This window comes from Temnothorax nylanderi, unplaced genomic scaffold (genome assembly GCF_030848795.1).
Source record: "Temnothorax nylanderi isolate EJ_2023f unplaced genomic scaffold, tnyl_v1.0 TNYL_tig0116_pilon, whole genome shotgun sequence".
Taxonomy (NCBI): Eukaryota; Metazoa; Arthropoda; class Insecta; order Hymenoptera; family Formicidae; genus Temnothorax; species Temnothorax nylanderi.
This window is the reverse complement of record NW_027249178.1, coordinates 582,622-599,567: the sequence shown is the minus strand read 5'-3', so window position 1 is coordinate 599,567 and position 16,946 is coordinate 582,622. Positions and strand designations below refer to the sequence as shown.

General features: G+C 36.7%; 2 protein-coding genes and 1 pseudogene across 4 annotated transcripts; all 3 read left to right on the top strand.

Annotated features, from left to right (window-relative positions):
* Nucleotides 1-400: 400 nt before the first annotated feature.
* LOC139776277 (uncharacterized) lies at nt 401-2,651 on the top strand. 3 transcript variants are annotated; one of them, XM_071712846.1, is made up of 6 exons: nt 401-539; nt 932-1,156; nt 1,626-1,659; nt 1,729-1,804; nt 1,948-2,186; nt 2,256-2,651. In XM_071712846.1, the coding sequence occupies exons 1-6, from the start codon at nt 492-494 to the stop codon at nt 2,447-2,449; spliced, it is 816 nt and encodes a 271-aa protein (XP_071568947.1). In that variant the 5' UTR covers nt 401-491; the 3' UTR covers nt 2,450-2,651. The 3 variants fall into 3 exon arrangements, with proteins under 3 accessions (XP_071568947.1, XP_071568948.1, XP_071568946.1); XM_071712847.1 differs by having other exon boundaries at nt 1,626-1,804; nt 1,948-2,069; XM_071712845.1 differs by having other exon boundaries at nt 1,626-1,804.
* On the top strand, nt 2,451-3,515 carry LOC139776276 (uncharacterized; annotated as a pseudogene).
* A 10,666-nt stretch (nt 3,516-14,181) lies between these two features.
* On the top strand, nt 14,182-16,946 carry LOC139776286 (natterin-3-like). The gene is made up of 4 exons (XM_071712858.1): nt 14,182-14,330; nt 15,012-15,211; nt 16,250-16,393; nt 16,510-16,946. The coding sequence occupies exons 1-4, from the start codon at nt 14,324-14,326 to the stop codon at nt 16,594-16,596; spliced, it is 438 nt and encodes a 145-aa protein (XP_071568959.1). The 5' UTR covers nt 14,182-14,323; the 3' UTR covers nt 16,597-16,946.

The following is a 16,946-nucleotide window of genomic DNA, read 5'->3' as shown; positions in this document are numbered from 1 at the left end:
ATATAAATGTTCTATACACGCAGAAAATTTTTCTCGAATAATGTAGAATACTCATAACAAAATTTACTAGATTTGCTACGTATCGGTAGGATATACGCGTATTCAACCGGAAATTAATATATGACAATAGAAAAGTAATAGTTTGATCAGATATATCTTGTAACCTAAAGGTAAATAAATTTGCCATACTAACAAGGAAATATGAGAAAAGTAAAAAAAGTCCCATACTAATATGTGTATATTCGACGTTATAGCTTGTTGTTTCTTAACGCGTTGCTTCTTAAGCGCGTTGTTTCTTAAGACAGTATAAGAAAAAATATAATCTAGGGTGGTACCTACTGTGAACTGTATAGAACTATTCGTTGCGTATCTGGCAATAGTCTATGTTCGTCATAGAAATGCGACAGTAACCACGGACGGCGCGGACACGCGGACTGCGCGCGATCGTCAATCTCGCGTGATCTCGCGTGAAGTGTGAAGTGAGAAGCACGATGTCTTATACGTCTTATAGCGATACCAGCACCAGCGATAACTACGAGGTAAGAAAAGTCTCATCTCTCATCCAATACTTGCTGCGTTCGGCATTGCAAATCTTAGATGCGAGCTAGTATCCACAGAAAGCTTGAATCACAACCAATCTAAGAACCGAGATGTGAATTGCCGAATGATTGCCGAGGTTAAAATCACATTCGACGCCTCGGATTTGCATTGCCGAACGCCAGTATAATTGAAGTAATTTTAAGATTACAAGAATTTACATAGCACTAACCTCCAAACGCCCTTGGAATGTCCTTATGACGTAGAACGTTCCTTGGAGGCTAGTGCTGTGTAAGAATATCACGCTGCGATATTATTTATATTTTTTCTATTATTTATGTATAGTTTCTTGTTATTTTGAAATAAGTAAAATACATATAATTTTTATTTACAGCTACCAGAAATAGTCAATTTAGACACTGCTGCATCTTGTAGTGCACAAGGCTTTATTTCTCCATCGAAGCTTTCATCTTCATACCTTTGCAACGATAGTCTATCCCAACGACTTCAATCCGCAACATGCATACTATTAGAGGATGCAAGTATATTAAATAGTGATAGTAGTGATCCCTTGACCGAAAATAATATACAAATTAGTAATGAGAACAGTGATGAGTCGGTACGTACATTTATACACACACACACACACAAATACATCAATATATATGTACACACAGAAAAATATTCATTGTGCAGCAAAAAAAGCAAAGTACATGGTTCGTATATTTGTTTTAAGTAAGTCTTGTTCAACGAAGAATATTTTTTTAATTTCAACATATATTCAAATATATATAACAATATTTAAAACAATACCTTGATATACGTAATAAACTTTATTTTAAATAAATGTGACACTTACGATGACCATATTATATGCTTGCAAATTTTTTATATCTCGTATATCACAAAAGCTGTTGTTATATTCAAATTAATAAACGATTCTTTGTTTAAGAAAATTATTGCTTAAAACAAATAAACAAACCAAGTAATTTGTTTTTCTTGGTTATACAATGGATATTTTTCTGTGTGTATGCAGAATTACTATATAATGTTATATTGTAATAATATTAATTTATTATTAATTACAGAATTTGAAGAAATACTTGCAAGAAACCAGCGAAGGTAAAATTATATTATCTGCATACTATAATAACAATGAGACCCTTAATTCTGTACTGCGTTCTCGCTTAGTACGACTCATTATCAAAGCAGAGAAAGATAGAATATTGTCAAGAATCTCAGTAACAGAGAAGTTAATTAATTTTGTGTGAGTATCTTATATCAATACTTTTTATACAATAATATAAATATATATATATATATATATGTATATATGTGTGTTAAATATATTTTGTTCTTCAAAAGATAAAGTTTCCCTGAGCTATTTCACAATTATTTTTTTACTTACAGTATAACAACTTTTCGGTTTCAAAAATTAGCAGGAGACATTGTTAAAATATTTAAAGGAGAGTCTTGTAACACATATTATACGCCGTTTACATGTAAGAATGGTGTTCGTATACAGGCAAGTGGTAAGCTCTGGGAACATTATAATTATATAAAAGGAGATTTAAGAAAACAAGGAATACTCCTTCAGCGATCAATTTCCAAACCCATACAAGAGACATATGCACAGACTGAAATAGATGGTACTATCCTAATATTAATATGACATTGGCCATTTTACACGTGACTATATATAATTTTTATACTTACAGAAGACAAACTGCAATGGTTATTCCAGCATACAGAACCGTGGGAGCAAGTGTATGAATATTGGAATAATACATATAGAGCTAGGAACAAGTTATTAATGCAAGACAAACTAAATGTACTTGAATATTTTAATAAGTTTCCTTGTCTTCGATTAAACAAAGGACAACAACTGGTAACTGGTAAAATTTATGTGTAGATGTTATGCATGACATTTTAGAAGGTGTATGCAGATACGATTTGGCGTTATTTCTAAATTATTTTATTGATAAGAAATACTTAGCTTTAATAGACGTTAATACTAGAATAAGATCATTTCGGTACAGTCACAAACATAATATTAATAAACCTGTGGAACTCACAGAACAAAACTTGAAAAATAAAGCAATCATAATAAGTTCTGCCGAAATGTTGTTATTATTAAGGCATTTCTGTTTAATTATCGGCTCTTTTATTCCACGGGAAGACGAATGTTGGCAGCTTGTTATTCTTTTAAAGCAAATAATCGACATTACAACTAGTTCAAGAGTTCATTGTGAAACGTATCATTTATTAGACACTATTATTAATGAATATTTAACTTTATTAAATAACAAATTCCCAGGCAAGATAAAACCGAAACATCACTTTTTAATTCATTATGCTCGAATAATGAAGCTTGTCGGTGTATTATGGAAAACTAATTGTATGCGATATGAAGGTAAACATAGAGAAGGGAAAAAAAACATCCCAAGCTACAAATAGTCGAGTAAATATTTCAAGAACAATAGCTATAAAACACCAACTGCTTTTAAACTACAGGTTGCAATATATTTCATCTTGCCATTTGTTAACTCTTGGACCAGTTGCCCAAAAAAATGTACGCGAAATACCTTTTGTAAATAATTGTATTACATCTTTTCAAGTAGAATTTAACATATCAGTTGCTAAGTGGATATGTTACAACAATAATGTTATTAACAAAAAAGCTGTTATCGTTACATTCAACGAAGGAGTAGATTTTTATTTTGTGCACACTATTATTATTAATGAAAAACAAAATGACTTTATTATTTTAACTAAAAGGATGTTACAGTGCTATCTAGATGAACATGTACAATCCTACAAAATTTATGATAATACTTGTTTTGAGTGGGTTTATTTAACTAAGAACAATTTATTTGATTCTGTTGTAACGCATTGCGTTAGGCTTAGTGAAAGCGAAAATTATATTGTTAAAAAATGGTTTTAAAGAAATACCAAATAAATGAAATTATCACTGAAAAGTGTGTATTTATATATATATACATATATCAGTATTTATATATATAAGATTTAATTATCCTCAGTATTTTTATTACCATTAAGGCAATTATACATATTGCAGCATAGTATAGAGAGAAGACATATTTAGTATGGTAATTTTTCTTTTACGTGCGTTCTACATATAGTAAAACGCGCTCTCGAAAAAGTACCATACTTGATGGAAATATTTACTTCTGCGTATAGTTTTATTCTTTGCTCTCTAAATTTCCTATACTTTCTTGAAATCTTTTGCATATTATGACTATATCCCAGCCATGCAAGATTAGTATGGTATTTACTTTGTTCGTGTATACTTATATTTTCGAGAATAATTTTCTGCGTGTAACGAGCGATCTTTCCCATTTCACTTTTTAACTACGTGACATAACGATTTCCTTTTTATTTAATTCTATTTAAGCTTTACATGTACAGAATATCATATTTGACGTGAATATTTCAAGAGATTGCGTTACATAAACGTTTGTCGTATTTTTGAACAAAACGCGACTATCCGAGATAAACGCGAAATATTTTTAATGATTTCTTTAAATATTACTGAACTAATTACAAAATTTTATCTTATAATTAGTAATACATAAATTATGTGCAAGAAATAATTATTAAATAATCTCCCTTTCTTAGGTTAGGTTAGGAGATTAAATAATGATAATTAATAAATAATTATAGAATTACAATGAAATTGTGTAAGTTTTTAAAGGATCATCTGTCTGACATTTATGACGGATGATTTCTTAATAATTTTCCATTGTTTAATAATCATAACTTTATTAATCTTTATTATTGCTCAGTGTGACTTTTATCATTCATTTAATAATTAATATAAGTATTTTACTATGTACACGATCTTAGATCGTCGAATAAAACCGCTCAGTCGCGCAAATGAAATGGAAAACTACGCGAAGTACAATTTAAAAACTTTATCTTTGATAAAAAAAAAAGGAGGAAACATTGATAGCATCTGGCTGAAAGAACGTGTTCCAATAACGGCCTGTGCCTCTTCTTTTTACGGTGAAAAAATCTTCGAGAAGGAGGATGGTCCCCTTCGGTGCGAGGTTGCTTTTTATGTGAGCTAAGTCGAAATCGCCCATGTCGAGATGCCTCCATACGAAAATCCATCGCTAAAAAGAAGCCGTCAACGTAAATCCTCGACCGAGGGTAAATATCGAAGAGGCGATCGTAAAAAAAAGGAAAAAAACGGAGTTATCGCGATAAAGCATGGGGGAATTCGGGCGAATTTTTAGAATAGATAGAAAAAAATATTGTGCCCGTTCGATGTCAGTCACTTGTCGCTCTGGGGCTTGAGCGTCCCTTCCGCATACCAAAAATCTCATTAAAGCGACGCCGACGTATCTACATTGGGATATGATGAAAACTGCGCGTTTCCTCTCGATCGCAAATTCTTGGTAAGATTTGAAATTGAATTTCAGATTTTTCCTCTTAGCGCAAATTTAACCCGGTGATATCTTTTTCCGCGATTCCTTTCCCGACGAATTTTTTAATCCTTTTAAGGCATTTGTTCGTTCGAAAGTCGTCGTTACAATTAACGTAAGTAGATCGGTGCGATATAGTAGCGAGGCGAAAGGTGCACGGCCACTAGCGCGCGTTACGTAAAGGAAGCACGATGTGCACTGGCCAAGTATCCGCCTGCAAAAAAGGAAGTAGAGAAAAAAACAAACGACTGACCTGAAACGAAAGTGCCGGCCATCCTCGAAGCACTTTCTTCTTCCAGACTTCTCTTTCGAAAAGACAGAAATTATCCGTAATGTCTTAAAAATTTTCGATGTGTTTCACTTTTAACTTTTTTTTTTAACTTTTCTTGATATCAAATGCCATGTATTGAACACAGTCTAAAGGAGTCTGAAATAGTTTTACATATTTTGAAAAATACAAGTGATTAAGAATGATATTTAGATTTCATCTTAGGTAGACTCTGTGTCCTCTATAAATATTGTGCCTGAACAGATATTTTTTTGAAGAAAGTTATGCAATAATTGAGATTTAATCGATATCTCATTACATATAGCTTTAAAAACTGTTAATTAATTCATTGTAATATAATATTGAACGTTGCGGTAATTACATCGTTTAACGACCGTAACAGCTCGCATTGTTAGCTCAACTACCGGTAGTATTACAACTAATGCAAGGAATATCCACTTTCTACAGTGACCTGAATCGCCGTTACCTTAGCGAGTAATAGATCCTTCAAATGCTGTCGATGACGCAAACTCACCCGCTTATTGTGTAGAATATTATACAGTCTCTTCCAAAATTATTTATCTTCTAATATACTTATCTAAATATTATCATTACTCGGAAGGGTCTAACGAAACTGTGTTTTAAGCGTACTTATTAATAAATAAATGATGGAATTCAAAAATATATATTAATTGCTCTTTAAGTATTTAAGAATAAATTTTATAACCGCGTTTATTATTAAACGTTATATATTAAAACTTTCTTATTTTTAATATAAAAATAATATAGATATTTATATATATTAAAAATAATATTTTTATTTTATAATGATATTCTGATTTGTACATCAACAGTAGTTAAAAAAATATTGAGAAATATTATTTTGCATAGAAAATACATATATATTTTCTATTATTTCACAGTTTTTCAATGTTCATATCGAAAAGACGTTATATATATTGCCAGTCAGGTCGATTTAAATTACTTTAATTGTTTTTCTATTATTGTCTATTTAGAAAATATTTTCTTGTTAGAATATAGATGTCTATATACATAGACGAAAAAGGAAACGTAAGTCACCGTAAATATCGAACATGAAACATCGTAACTTTCGCGTCAATATTAGCGTTTTATTGGTCTTGGATACGCGTAAATATCGATTCGATTCCGATGAACTTTAGTTAGATACGGAGAAACTCGATTGAGAAACCTTCTTTCTCAAGATAGTCGTTAGCGGAATAGGAGATTGGCCTCGTAAAAATACGAAAGAAGATATTGCACTTCAGGATTGTCAATCTTGAAAGTGGTTCACATAGTTTGCACAACTGATGATCATCATGGATATTATGGCTATTATACCGAGAATCCTTTGAAACGAGTTTTGTTACGTTTTAACTTCTCTTGGCACGGCATATCATTGCCACAGTTTATCTTTCCCTTTCCTATTTTTCCTGTACTCTGAAAATATTTTGTGGTGGTTAAAATTTTTACAAACATAGAAAAGTATTATCCCCAGTATCTTCCACTTCACTATCTTTGTATTTGTAAAGATATTATTGCAATTTTAGAAAATAGATACCGTTGTTATTCTCTATCGCACAAATTGATTATTTTTGACAAGGTACATCGCTATTGTAATAACGCCATGCATTTTTTTCTATTTGATAAAAGAAAAAAATTTCGTATTCACGAATATACGACATATATAGTAAGCAAATTTCGCGAAATCAATGTATCGGACATTTTTCTATATTTTTATGGACACATTTGAAACAGATATTTTCCTTAAACGTGACGCTCTCTTCTCCTTTTTGCGATTGTCTGGTAAACAGGAAGAATATTATATCTCACAATAGGACAATCATCTCACGGTGAAATCACTTCCGCAGCAATTCAGGGAGGAAAACGACGCGGTTAAAGATCGGACTTGTCGACAAAACGACCGGAGTAATCTCAAGTAAATGCACATCGAGTCGCAAGATATGAAATCCGGTTAAAATTCAAGCCAAACTGAAAATGACGCGCCGCATCTGATCATATTGTATCACTAAATACATTAAATGATAAATTACGTATATTGTAGTTTTTAGAGACACTTTAGAGTGTTTTTAGCTATATAAAATTACATTAACGATAGGCTTAAACAAATGACATTATATTATAGAAGTTTAGTGACGACGTACAAAATAATTTTCAATGTAATTTAACATAAGCAATTAGTTATTACAGATTTTAGAAAGTTTAGGAAAACTAACGTAAAATTAAAATAGAAAACAATTTAAAGCAAAACATTTTTATCAGAGTGATCATCAAAAGTGGATAAATAAATAACTAAATGTATTGCTATTAACAGAATTATGATCTTGAAATAATTTATCTTCTAATAATTTTTGCATTATTACTTATTACTTATTATTGCTAATAAATTTATTTGAGCACCTAGCTATGATTTACATTTACAGAATATGCAATATTGTAATAAAATAAGGGCATTATCTGCGAGTGCTCTGAAAATAACTATAATAGTTCTGACATCGGAGTCGCTTGTGGGAATTGCGGGATAAGGCATATCGGTGAAATAGGAGCGGGCAAAGTGCAGTACGCGGGAGATGTACAGGGGGTTAATGCATTTAGAATGGGACGTAAGCTCCGTGGAAGCTTTCGGTACAAAAGCTACCACGGACCTGGCGAGAGAAAAGATGGTGCTTCGAGAAAGCTGGCTGTGACTAAACCTGGTTTAAATTCTCATCTCGTAACCGTCGTGTATTCCTTCCTCTCTGATGTCTAAATACGTCTTGTCGGGTTGTCGGGCCATCTGTAATCACGTTCCGTCACTCCGAAGCTTAAATTATAACGCCTCTCGCGATCAGATACATATATCTGCAAGTTTATCTTTTAAATTAGAATCAATCTCTTTCTGATGTAGATGTTAATGTTAATCTACTTCGATCTGATATCGAAGATAGGCTGAACATTTTCTATATCGTATAAATATATGTTATTGAGCATGTACGTAAAGTATAGATATTACAAAACAGAACTATAGAATTTGTCATAACTTCTTTATTAATACGATAATCATAAGGAAATTTAGAACAATTGAAAACTAGAGAAGGAAATTGCCCTTATATGTAGGGGGAGTCCGGGAGACTTGACCATAGAGGAGAGTTGAACCACTTCAAATATCTCGTTCAAATTTTGAACAAAGAGCTCAATCCGAGCACGTGACAACATGACGCTTGGTAGTGCGTTTCGACTGTGAGTGAGACAAACGTGTTTTAACGTGCTCGGATTGAGCTATTTGTTCAAAATTTGAACGAGATATTTGAAGTGGTTCAACTCTCCTCTATGGTCAAGTCTCCCAGACTCCCCCTACATATATGTATATATAATGGCCATTTAATTATAATAAATAATTCAAAAATTAGTTGGGGACTGTACTTTGCAAAGTTAATGTGCCATTGCTCTTTGAAACAAGCTTCTGATTAGAATACTGTTTCAAAGATGCGCGCAGTAACGAAGTCGAGTGATAAGGCGAAAATTGCATCATAGACCAAAGACTTTATCCTGGTTCCGTTGCCGCGAGATCATAAAAAGTAATCATCGTTCCGGTGTCGTGCACCTTCCGCGAAGTCTCGCTCGCTTACGCGTCGTCTTTTATCTTTCTAAGTTTATTCTATTGTTAGAGAGTGCACTTCGAGACAACTGTACCAGAACCGCCGCCGTCGGTCCTTCTCTTTGTCCGAGCTGGTCCAAGGAACTTCGTGACCTGCCGTTATGCGCGATGAAACGTCGCTATAATACATTCGCGGAAAAGCATATACCGTAATGCAGGCCGTCGAGGTTTTTCCGTGACTTTAATTTTGCAGGCGAGCGCATATCGGAAAATGTGTTGCGAGGCGTCAGTTTCCTCGTCCTTGACCCGCAGTCGCGGTGGATCTCTGATTTCACCTAAAGGATTATGAAACAGTGAAGCAATGCAGGCAAATTATGAGATTTAACGATGATAAATAATGGATTTTATTTGTTTACATAAACAATAAAATTTAGTGAGATAATGTGATAATGAATAATGAATTTTGATTGTTTCGAATAAAGTTTGGTGAGAAAATTGCCGGTAAGCTATTGATAAGAAGAAAGATATTTAACGCAATCAAGGAAGATTGTTGATCAATATCATTTACTTATTTTGTTAATTTCATTAATTCAGGCTAGATTTATTATAGAAAATGCAGTACTCGAGCACTTGGAAAGCAGATATTATCTTAGAATTCCACAAAAACAACAGTACAAAAGCGGAGCAAAACACATTCTCACAAACGTTGTACAATTTCATCCGACTGATTGTGAGAGCATTTATGGTTGATGCGTGCGCAAGTAGTAAGTTCCGTGATCTAGTCAGACCGTCTGCAGCGAAGAACGAGACTTCACGTGTACTTAAAAGCGTGTCTGTCTAGTCAAAGCATGATTATATCCATCTTTCAAAGATATTAATTTCCAGTTACATACTCTTGCTTAGAAATAAATTTAGGGCATTTGATATCACTAAAATCAACGTTTAAGCATCCGATAATGGCGTAATGGTCTGAAAAAAGAAACCGAGGAACAATAATAGCGTTATTCAGAACAATAGCGTATTGTGCTGGTGCAATATGTTGGCAAATGATTGAAATAACTGCGAGATGTGTGCCGGAGTATCTCGAGGTCGTGCCGAGCGAATCTCAAGGTGAGGCTCACTTAAGCGCAAGGAAATGAGACGCGAACTCGTCTCGTAATTAAGAACCGGTGCGAGAAACGCGCAGAGGACGGAGGAAACGGTTAAGGGATATAGGTCCAGGGACGTGGAGGTAGGGGGTCGCGTCGGCCGACTGGAAGTTTAACGAACTCGAACAAAGAGAAAGAGCCTTCAGCAACGAGGGACGAGGATTGACGAATGGGATGCTGCTGGCGCTAGCTCTGCCTCCGCCAGGTTAGAGCGGAGGGTGCGCACGTACATTTACTCTCTCATTCCCGTTCTCTCTTTTCAACCCTCTCTCTTTCTCTGTCTCTCTCCTCCCCCTCCCCCCTCTCTTTCTCTCTCTCTCTCTTTCTCTTTCTCTCTGCTTTAGCCATCACGGAATAGCGGCGAGCCCCCGTGTATTACGAACCAGCCACCCCCATAACACTACCCCTTGGTGCTGTATCGATCCATCGCGGTGCCGGCTTCGAGCTCTCCCTCCAGAGCCAACGCCGGAGACTTCGGCGTTGTGCGACGCGACGCGACGCGACGCGACACATCGCGTGGCGGGATTGCTTGAACAAAGGAAACGCGATGCTGCTGTGGAACCTTTACGGTGTTTCTTTGTCTCTTGCCGACGAGATTCGCCGAGACTCGCGTCTTTCTCGGTCGTTGCGTATTTTCCGGGCGAAAAAGCGTCGACGAGTGATTCTAAACTTCCACGCTCTTCTTGAAATTCTCTTTTACTCCTGAAATTAGAAATTAGAACGACGAGAATTTTTAATTGTCATTATTAATGGTTTTTGACTTTAACTACGCTACCTTAGTTGGCTCAGCTAACAGCTCAAGCTTTGCTGGCCTTTGTTAGCCTTTCACCGCTAAAATAACATTCGCCGAGGAATTACTGACTAACTCGGAATTCTTAATGATGATTTAACAATTGTGATAATACAAGCCATCAGAAAAAAAATTGCGCTTACAATTAGAAGAATTGCGCTATCAGAGATTTAAAGATTTGGAAGTTGATTGATATTAGTATAAATATATAGGAATTAATCAAAACCAGCTGTCTGAACAAAAGTACAACAAATTAATAAGATTCAAATAAAGCTGTATTTCCGCAAGACGTACGCATTTCATGTTCTATACATCATACAGTCGAGACAACTAGAGAATTCATTCAGCGATATATAAACAGACGTCTAATTTAAACATAGCATCGAGTGACATCGAAGCCAAAGTTTCGACTTCCTTTCTGTCTCGAGCAGTTTCTAAATATATGCTAATGAATTTCGAACTTTTACATTTAATTCAAAATATACAGCTACATTTCTGTTCGCATATTAAAGAGCCTCCATTAAAGAGGATCTCTATCGCGACACAAATAAAGAAACCATCGAGTAGAGAGACGTATACTTTGCTTAATTCCTTTTGTTTATCGTCCTCAAGAAAGTCTCGCGATTTGCTTCCCAATTCTAAATATGACAAGAGGTGGCACGTTTATATTTATTTAAAGTAAAAAAGATTTGTATAGTATCACTTTTTTGAAGATTATTTTAATTTATATTGCGATTATTCTAATTATCGAGTAACGTCGCGTCGAATCAAACTTGCTACAAACATCTCTAAAGATTGCGATTATCTTTAAAGAAAAGATATTAAAAGTTTCAAAGGATGTACAAAAGTTTAAAATACATCCGAGAGATCAAGACACTTCCTGTTATCCGTATAAACGTCATCACATCTAACATTTTAACGTTTAAGCTCGCGCCTTAAACAGGTCGGGGGATCGCACTTGACACGTTAACATGGCATTACTTATGGAGGTGTATGTTGAATGCAACGTGAGCGCGATACGGAATAAGCGCGGGTATCGCGCGCGCTCGGCCCGACGTTTTGTCGAGCGAGACAAATGGATCCTTTTGGAACATTGACTACCGGCAACGTATTTGCCAGCCGCCACTCCGCGCTGGCGGAATTGTTTTGTCGGCTTAAAGCGCCGCGCACCGGCCAGGGTGTTTTGTTCGGTTCAGCGGCTCGAGCGTTTCCCTTGTTCCGCGTCTGCCGCCGCGGAACCTACCCCGACGCTGTGCGTCCGCCGCGCGTACGGCACTTCCGCTTGAATCCTGCGATTTAACGTTCGTCAGAAAGGAAAGCGCGCTCGTTAAGCGTTAAGTGAAATTAACCCAGTTCTGACGTCGCGCGCGAGTCAAACTGGGTTGCCGTAGCACGAAAATGTTTCTTTGTGGACAATGACGACGATTTCTCTCGAAATCAATTAGATTTAATAACTCTGAAGTAAATATCGTTCACTAAAACATTGTAACAATTCCTATAGATATTCTGAAAGTTTTTAGATTTGTTATATCTAGAGATTTATATTATATTTGTATATATTTTATCACATGTTATACAGAATTTATATTTGTATTTTTATACATATATCTCTTTTACCGATATTTATAAAGGATATTCTCTAGCTCCGGAGTGTAAAATTTCTTGCTATTTGATTCGCATTCATAAATATATTTTTTTTATTGAAGCAGCTGCTTTAATGTACATTGGCAATCGCCATTGAGAATTTTCAAATAGCTCGAATGCTGCAATATCTTCTCTGTCGTGTCAATAGCATTGGGCAAATAGCATCGTGATTCCGATATTTTATGTCAGTCTTTGGTTACACAGCGTATATATGTATATGTATACTTTTATATATCGGAAAAAGGAAAGAAAGAAAAGGGACGATCACAGCGCGAGCGAAAGCGTTATTCACATAGGGACGAGGGAGTATATCCAAGAGATAGCACTCGCCTTAGTAGATCCATTAAAGCACCCTCACTGAGCTTAAATCACCCTTCTGTGTAACGTTCTTGCATATAAGAGCACGTCGAAGGACACTCCTATTTCATCCCGTTCGATTAAATGTCTCGAATTTCGGGCGATGTCCTCCGCCACGTCGTCCAACACAATCGAACGCGAGCGCAAATCGCGCGAATGAATTCGCGCGGAATTTCGAACGAGACACCGGGAATTTTTTAAACGAGACTGATCATTAAATGCTCGCCTCCTTTTTACGCTCGAAACGGCACACGCCCGTTATACGTCTCATTAAACGAACAGACCGCCTCTGCTCTAAACGCATTATCTGTGGCATAATTAACTACGAATCAGCGATTAGAGGAGGCAAGCGATTCTGTGGCGAAAGAACCTTTTACCTTGCTAATTTTATCGTGACTTTAACGGAAACGGCAGAAACGGAAACAACCGATCGCTTTTCCGTGTACCGCTTAAGATAAATCTTCGCTGAAACGGATTACACTTGCATTTTTTCTCATTTCGTAACACGCGCCTCACGGTACGACTTCTGACGGATAACGAGCGAACACCCGACCGCGCGCGGTCGCCCGAAGCGCGACTCGTGAATCGCGTAACGCGTATTTCTGCACGACACGATGATACGTAAGAGATGGGCTTCTCTTCGCTCGAGCGACGAGCGCAGCAAATCGCTCGTTTCCTGCCGCGCGCGAACGAGAAAGTTCATTCCTCCGTCGTCGTGCATTCCTCGCGAGGCACGACGGCGACGTTTACAGCGACGAGAAAATAACGGGTCTCCTTCGCCTGAGATTTTGTCCGATCTGAGCTTTGTTCTTTTTTTTTCTCTCTCTCTCTCTCTCTCTCTCACTCTCTCTTCAGTACATATTTGCAATGTGAAATAATGTTTCGCGAGTTTTTTCCATTAGCGATGGTTGAAATACAATCGCTTAGCTTGTATTGTGTACCGACAAATCAGAATCTTAATAGAGTTATGCATTTCATGTTAAAGACAGATATTCAAGCAATTTAGTAAATCAAATATGCTTTGCCTTTTGATTATTTTATTTGTTCTAGGTGACACATGCGATTTTATATCGGATCGATTATTACGAATTTGTCTTATCTCGCACGTAACAATGATTAATGTATTACGTGTTAGAAATTTGTGATACTGGATCCGTTTATATCACTTTTCGTCACAAGTTCACAACCGCGAAGTTAAAGTAAAAATTGTAGCAATGACATTATTATAGGTATAGAATCACGTCGCGTGATATGACGAATGAATAGCAAAGTGTAGCCCATGTATTTGAACATGACATTTTGCGTGCCACATGCTCCATGTAACATGCGTTTCCGACCTGATAAGATTGATAAGGTCTCGAATGGTGGGATTGCGGCCTGAGCTCGTTTACGCCCAAGTATCGGCACGTTCAGTGATAATTCTCGTTTAAACGTGTTGCCACGCAAACCGTCACTCGTGCTATTTAATTATTCGTCATAGCGTGACAGCGCGACAGTTTCGATCAAGGAACAATAATGCCTGGTAAGCAGTGACATTGAATATCATAAAATTTAGAAATAAACGGGTGAAGGTAGTAAAATAATCAAATCACGAAGCAAGTATAAAGTTCATTTTATTTTGATCTTGGGATACGATTTAACAAATAAAGAAAGAATTCTATTTTGTAATGTATTACCTATTAAAATAATAAATATGTTTAATAATTATTTTAATAGGTATTAAACTATTTATAGCTTGTTGAACGTTTGTATTTGCCTTACCAGGTTTAGGAATTTTCTGGTAATGAATATTCCGAGATCTGTTGTGACTTTATAATTATAATTATATAATTATAATTATAACAATTTTATAATTGCATTTATTCGTTAATTATAAAAGAACTATTCAATTAAAATATTCGTTAATTATAAGAGAAATAAAAGAAAGTATATAATATTTCGACAAACATGATAAGCCAACGTGGAAGTAAATTATCTTTTCGTTATCTTAAACTTTTCTTCTTATGATAGGACATATAATCAAGCTTACTTAATAGTCACACACTGTAACGGCGTTAACGATTACTCACTTATTTGCCTTATGAGAGGTAATCGATACGATAAGAAGCAGCGCGATAAATTATCGACTGGAATCTCGAAGTGTTAACATTACGACTAGATATTTCGTGGAAACATCGTGAACATTCGATGATTTCTGTTGTAGGATATAGATGGGTGAGATGGCCGATATCTTACGGTGATCGTAGCATGTTGATCTCCATCGGCAGGGACCTGGACGGCATGAATCTCGTCGTAGGTCGTGCCATGCACATGGGCGACATGATACCGGCGAAAGTGAAGCCGGATCATAACGTTGCCTACGTGTGTCACGGAGGTTCCGAGCACACGAAGCACGACTTCGAGGTATAACCAAACGCGAGAAACAAGAGATTCGATTCTCTTCGTTAATTCGCACGTCGAATTTCGAGCGAAATTCTGTTTCCTTTCCAATTACGCGGCGCTGTTGATCGAACGCCATAACTCGCTGTCTTTTACACTCGTAATTAATCAATTTGTAATTACGTAACGCGCACTGCATTTTCATGTGCCTCTATAACCTCTGTATAGGTAATTACCAGGCGCTTTGGTTTCATAACGCTACTGTTCCTCCTTTCCTTAATAAGCGAATTAAAAGAGCTCGCGTAAACCCTTACGTAACGCAGCGCACGAACGCGTCACCTCTATCTCTATATCCCTGGAGCATCTCGTTTCGACGAAGATAAGATTACGACTGTGCGATCGAACGAGGTGTGTTAGTCAGATATTTGCACGGCGATATTCCAGAAAACGATCGGAGCGCGTTTTATCGCTCCGACAAATTCTCTCCCTATTTCCCTTTATTTCCGCGCTATCCTTTCCTTCCTTGATGAAATCATAAGGAACCTGAGGCATCTTGTATACGAACGAATCGACGTGTAATTTGATTTGTAATCCCCGATTTGGCAATAGTCGTGATCGTGATCGTGCGGCATTCCCTATCCTTTGTGAAAATAGTGAGAATAATTATCGACAATTTTCCGAAGATGTCGGAAAAACGAAGGCGCGAGAATAGCGTATAGACGCGACGAGACATATCAGTCAGTATTGATCGGTAGCGGGATTCGACGCGTTACCGAAGTACATCCCTTCGATTCCGCATTAGACGAACCCTCTGTTTGCCTTTTGGCCGTGCACTCGATCGCGCTCGTCCGAATCAATTTCTTCTCGGCTCGGCTTACACAGCCGCGCGGTCGCCCGCGGGTTAATCTATTTGCGTCGGGTGAGGTCGGAAGAAAAGTGCGAAGTACACCGCTTCTCGTTGGCCGGATTCGAACCCCTCTCTCCTTCTTCCTTTCCTCCCCGTCGCGGCGTCGCAAGATTCAGGCGGATGTAATTCGAGACAAGCTGACTTTCGTACCTTAGGTATTGATGCCCGCCCATTTCAACTGGGTCCGAACGGGTCACGGTCACGTACCGGAACACGCGGTGGAGGCTGGGACGACCATGAACGGGGAAATGCTCTACGTCGGCCGTACTTTTCACAACGGCGTATTCTGCGTAGGAAAGGTACGCTAGTAACCGGAACGATTGTTGATCCGCTCATCTATTCGTTAATTTCAGCGATAATGTACCTGCGCGAACGATCAGGAATATTTATGTATACTTTATCTATTGTTTGGCAGGTCCAGAGAAGTCACGGTGTTTTGTACATTCCGTTCGACGGGAAGGAAATACCGTACAGGGAGTATGAAGTCTTGGTGCAATGTTAAATCTTATCCACAATCATTGTGGCGTGCGCATTAATATTTTCATATGAAACTGTCGGGATGAATAATGAATGGTTCATAATTGCGGGAAAAATTATTTTTACACAAGTATATTTCAGGATTAAATATATTTTACGTCGTATTTTATAGTGGAGACATACGTATGATTGGAACATTCTACCTTGATGCTGTTATTTCATTTTATATTTATTTGTATATACTTTTGTGAAATGAAATATTGACAAACTGTGTACCGCAAATTGCAAACAACATTTTGAGTCATATCGCCACGTCTATTTATGAGGCCTTCCCGAGTTGAAGTTAGATTAAAATTTTATAAAGTTGGCGGTGGA

Coding starts and splice junctions, on each gene's coding strand:
- LOC139776277 (XM_071712845.1), top strand. CDS start 492: ATGTCTTATACGTCTTATAGCGATACCAGCACCAGCGATAACTACGAG. Junction 1,805..1,947: donor GAGAAGTTAATTAATTTTGT/GTGAGTATCTTA, acceptor TTTTACTTACAG/TATAACAACTTTTCGGTTTC. Junction 2,187..2,255: donor TGCACAGACTGAAATAGATG/GTACTATCCTAA, acceptor TTATACTTACAG/AAGACAAACTGCAATGGTTA.
- LOC139776286 (XM_071712858.1), top strand. Junction 15,212..16,249: donor ACACGAAGCACGACTTCGAG/GTATAACCAAAC, acceptor TTCGTACCTTAG/GTATTGATGCCCGCCCATTT. Junction 16,394..16,509: donor GCGTATTCTGCGTAGGAAAG/GTACGCTAGTAA, acceptor ATTGTTTGGCAG/GTCCAGAGAAGTCACGGTGT.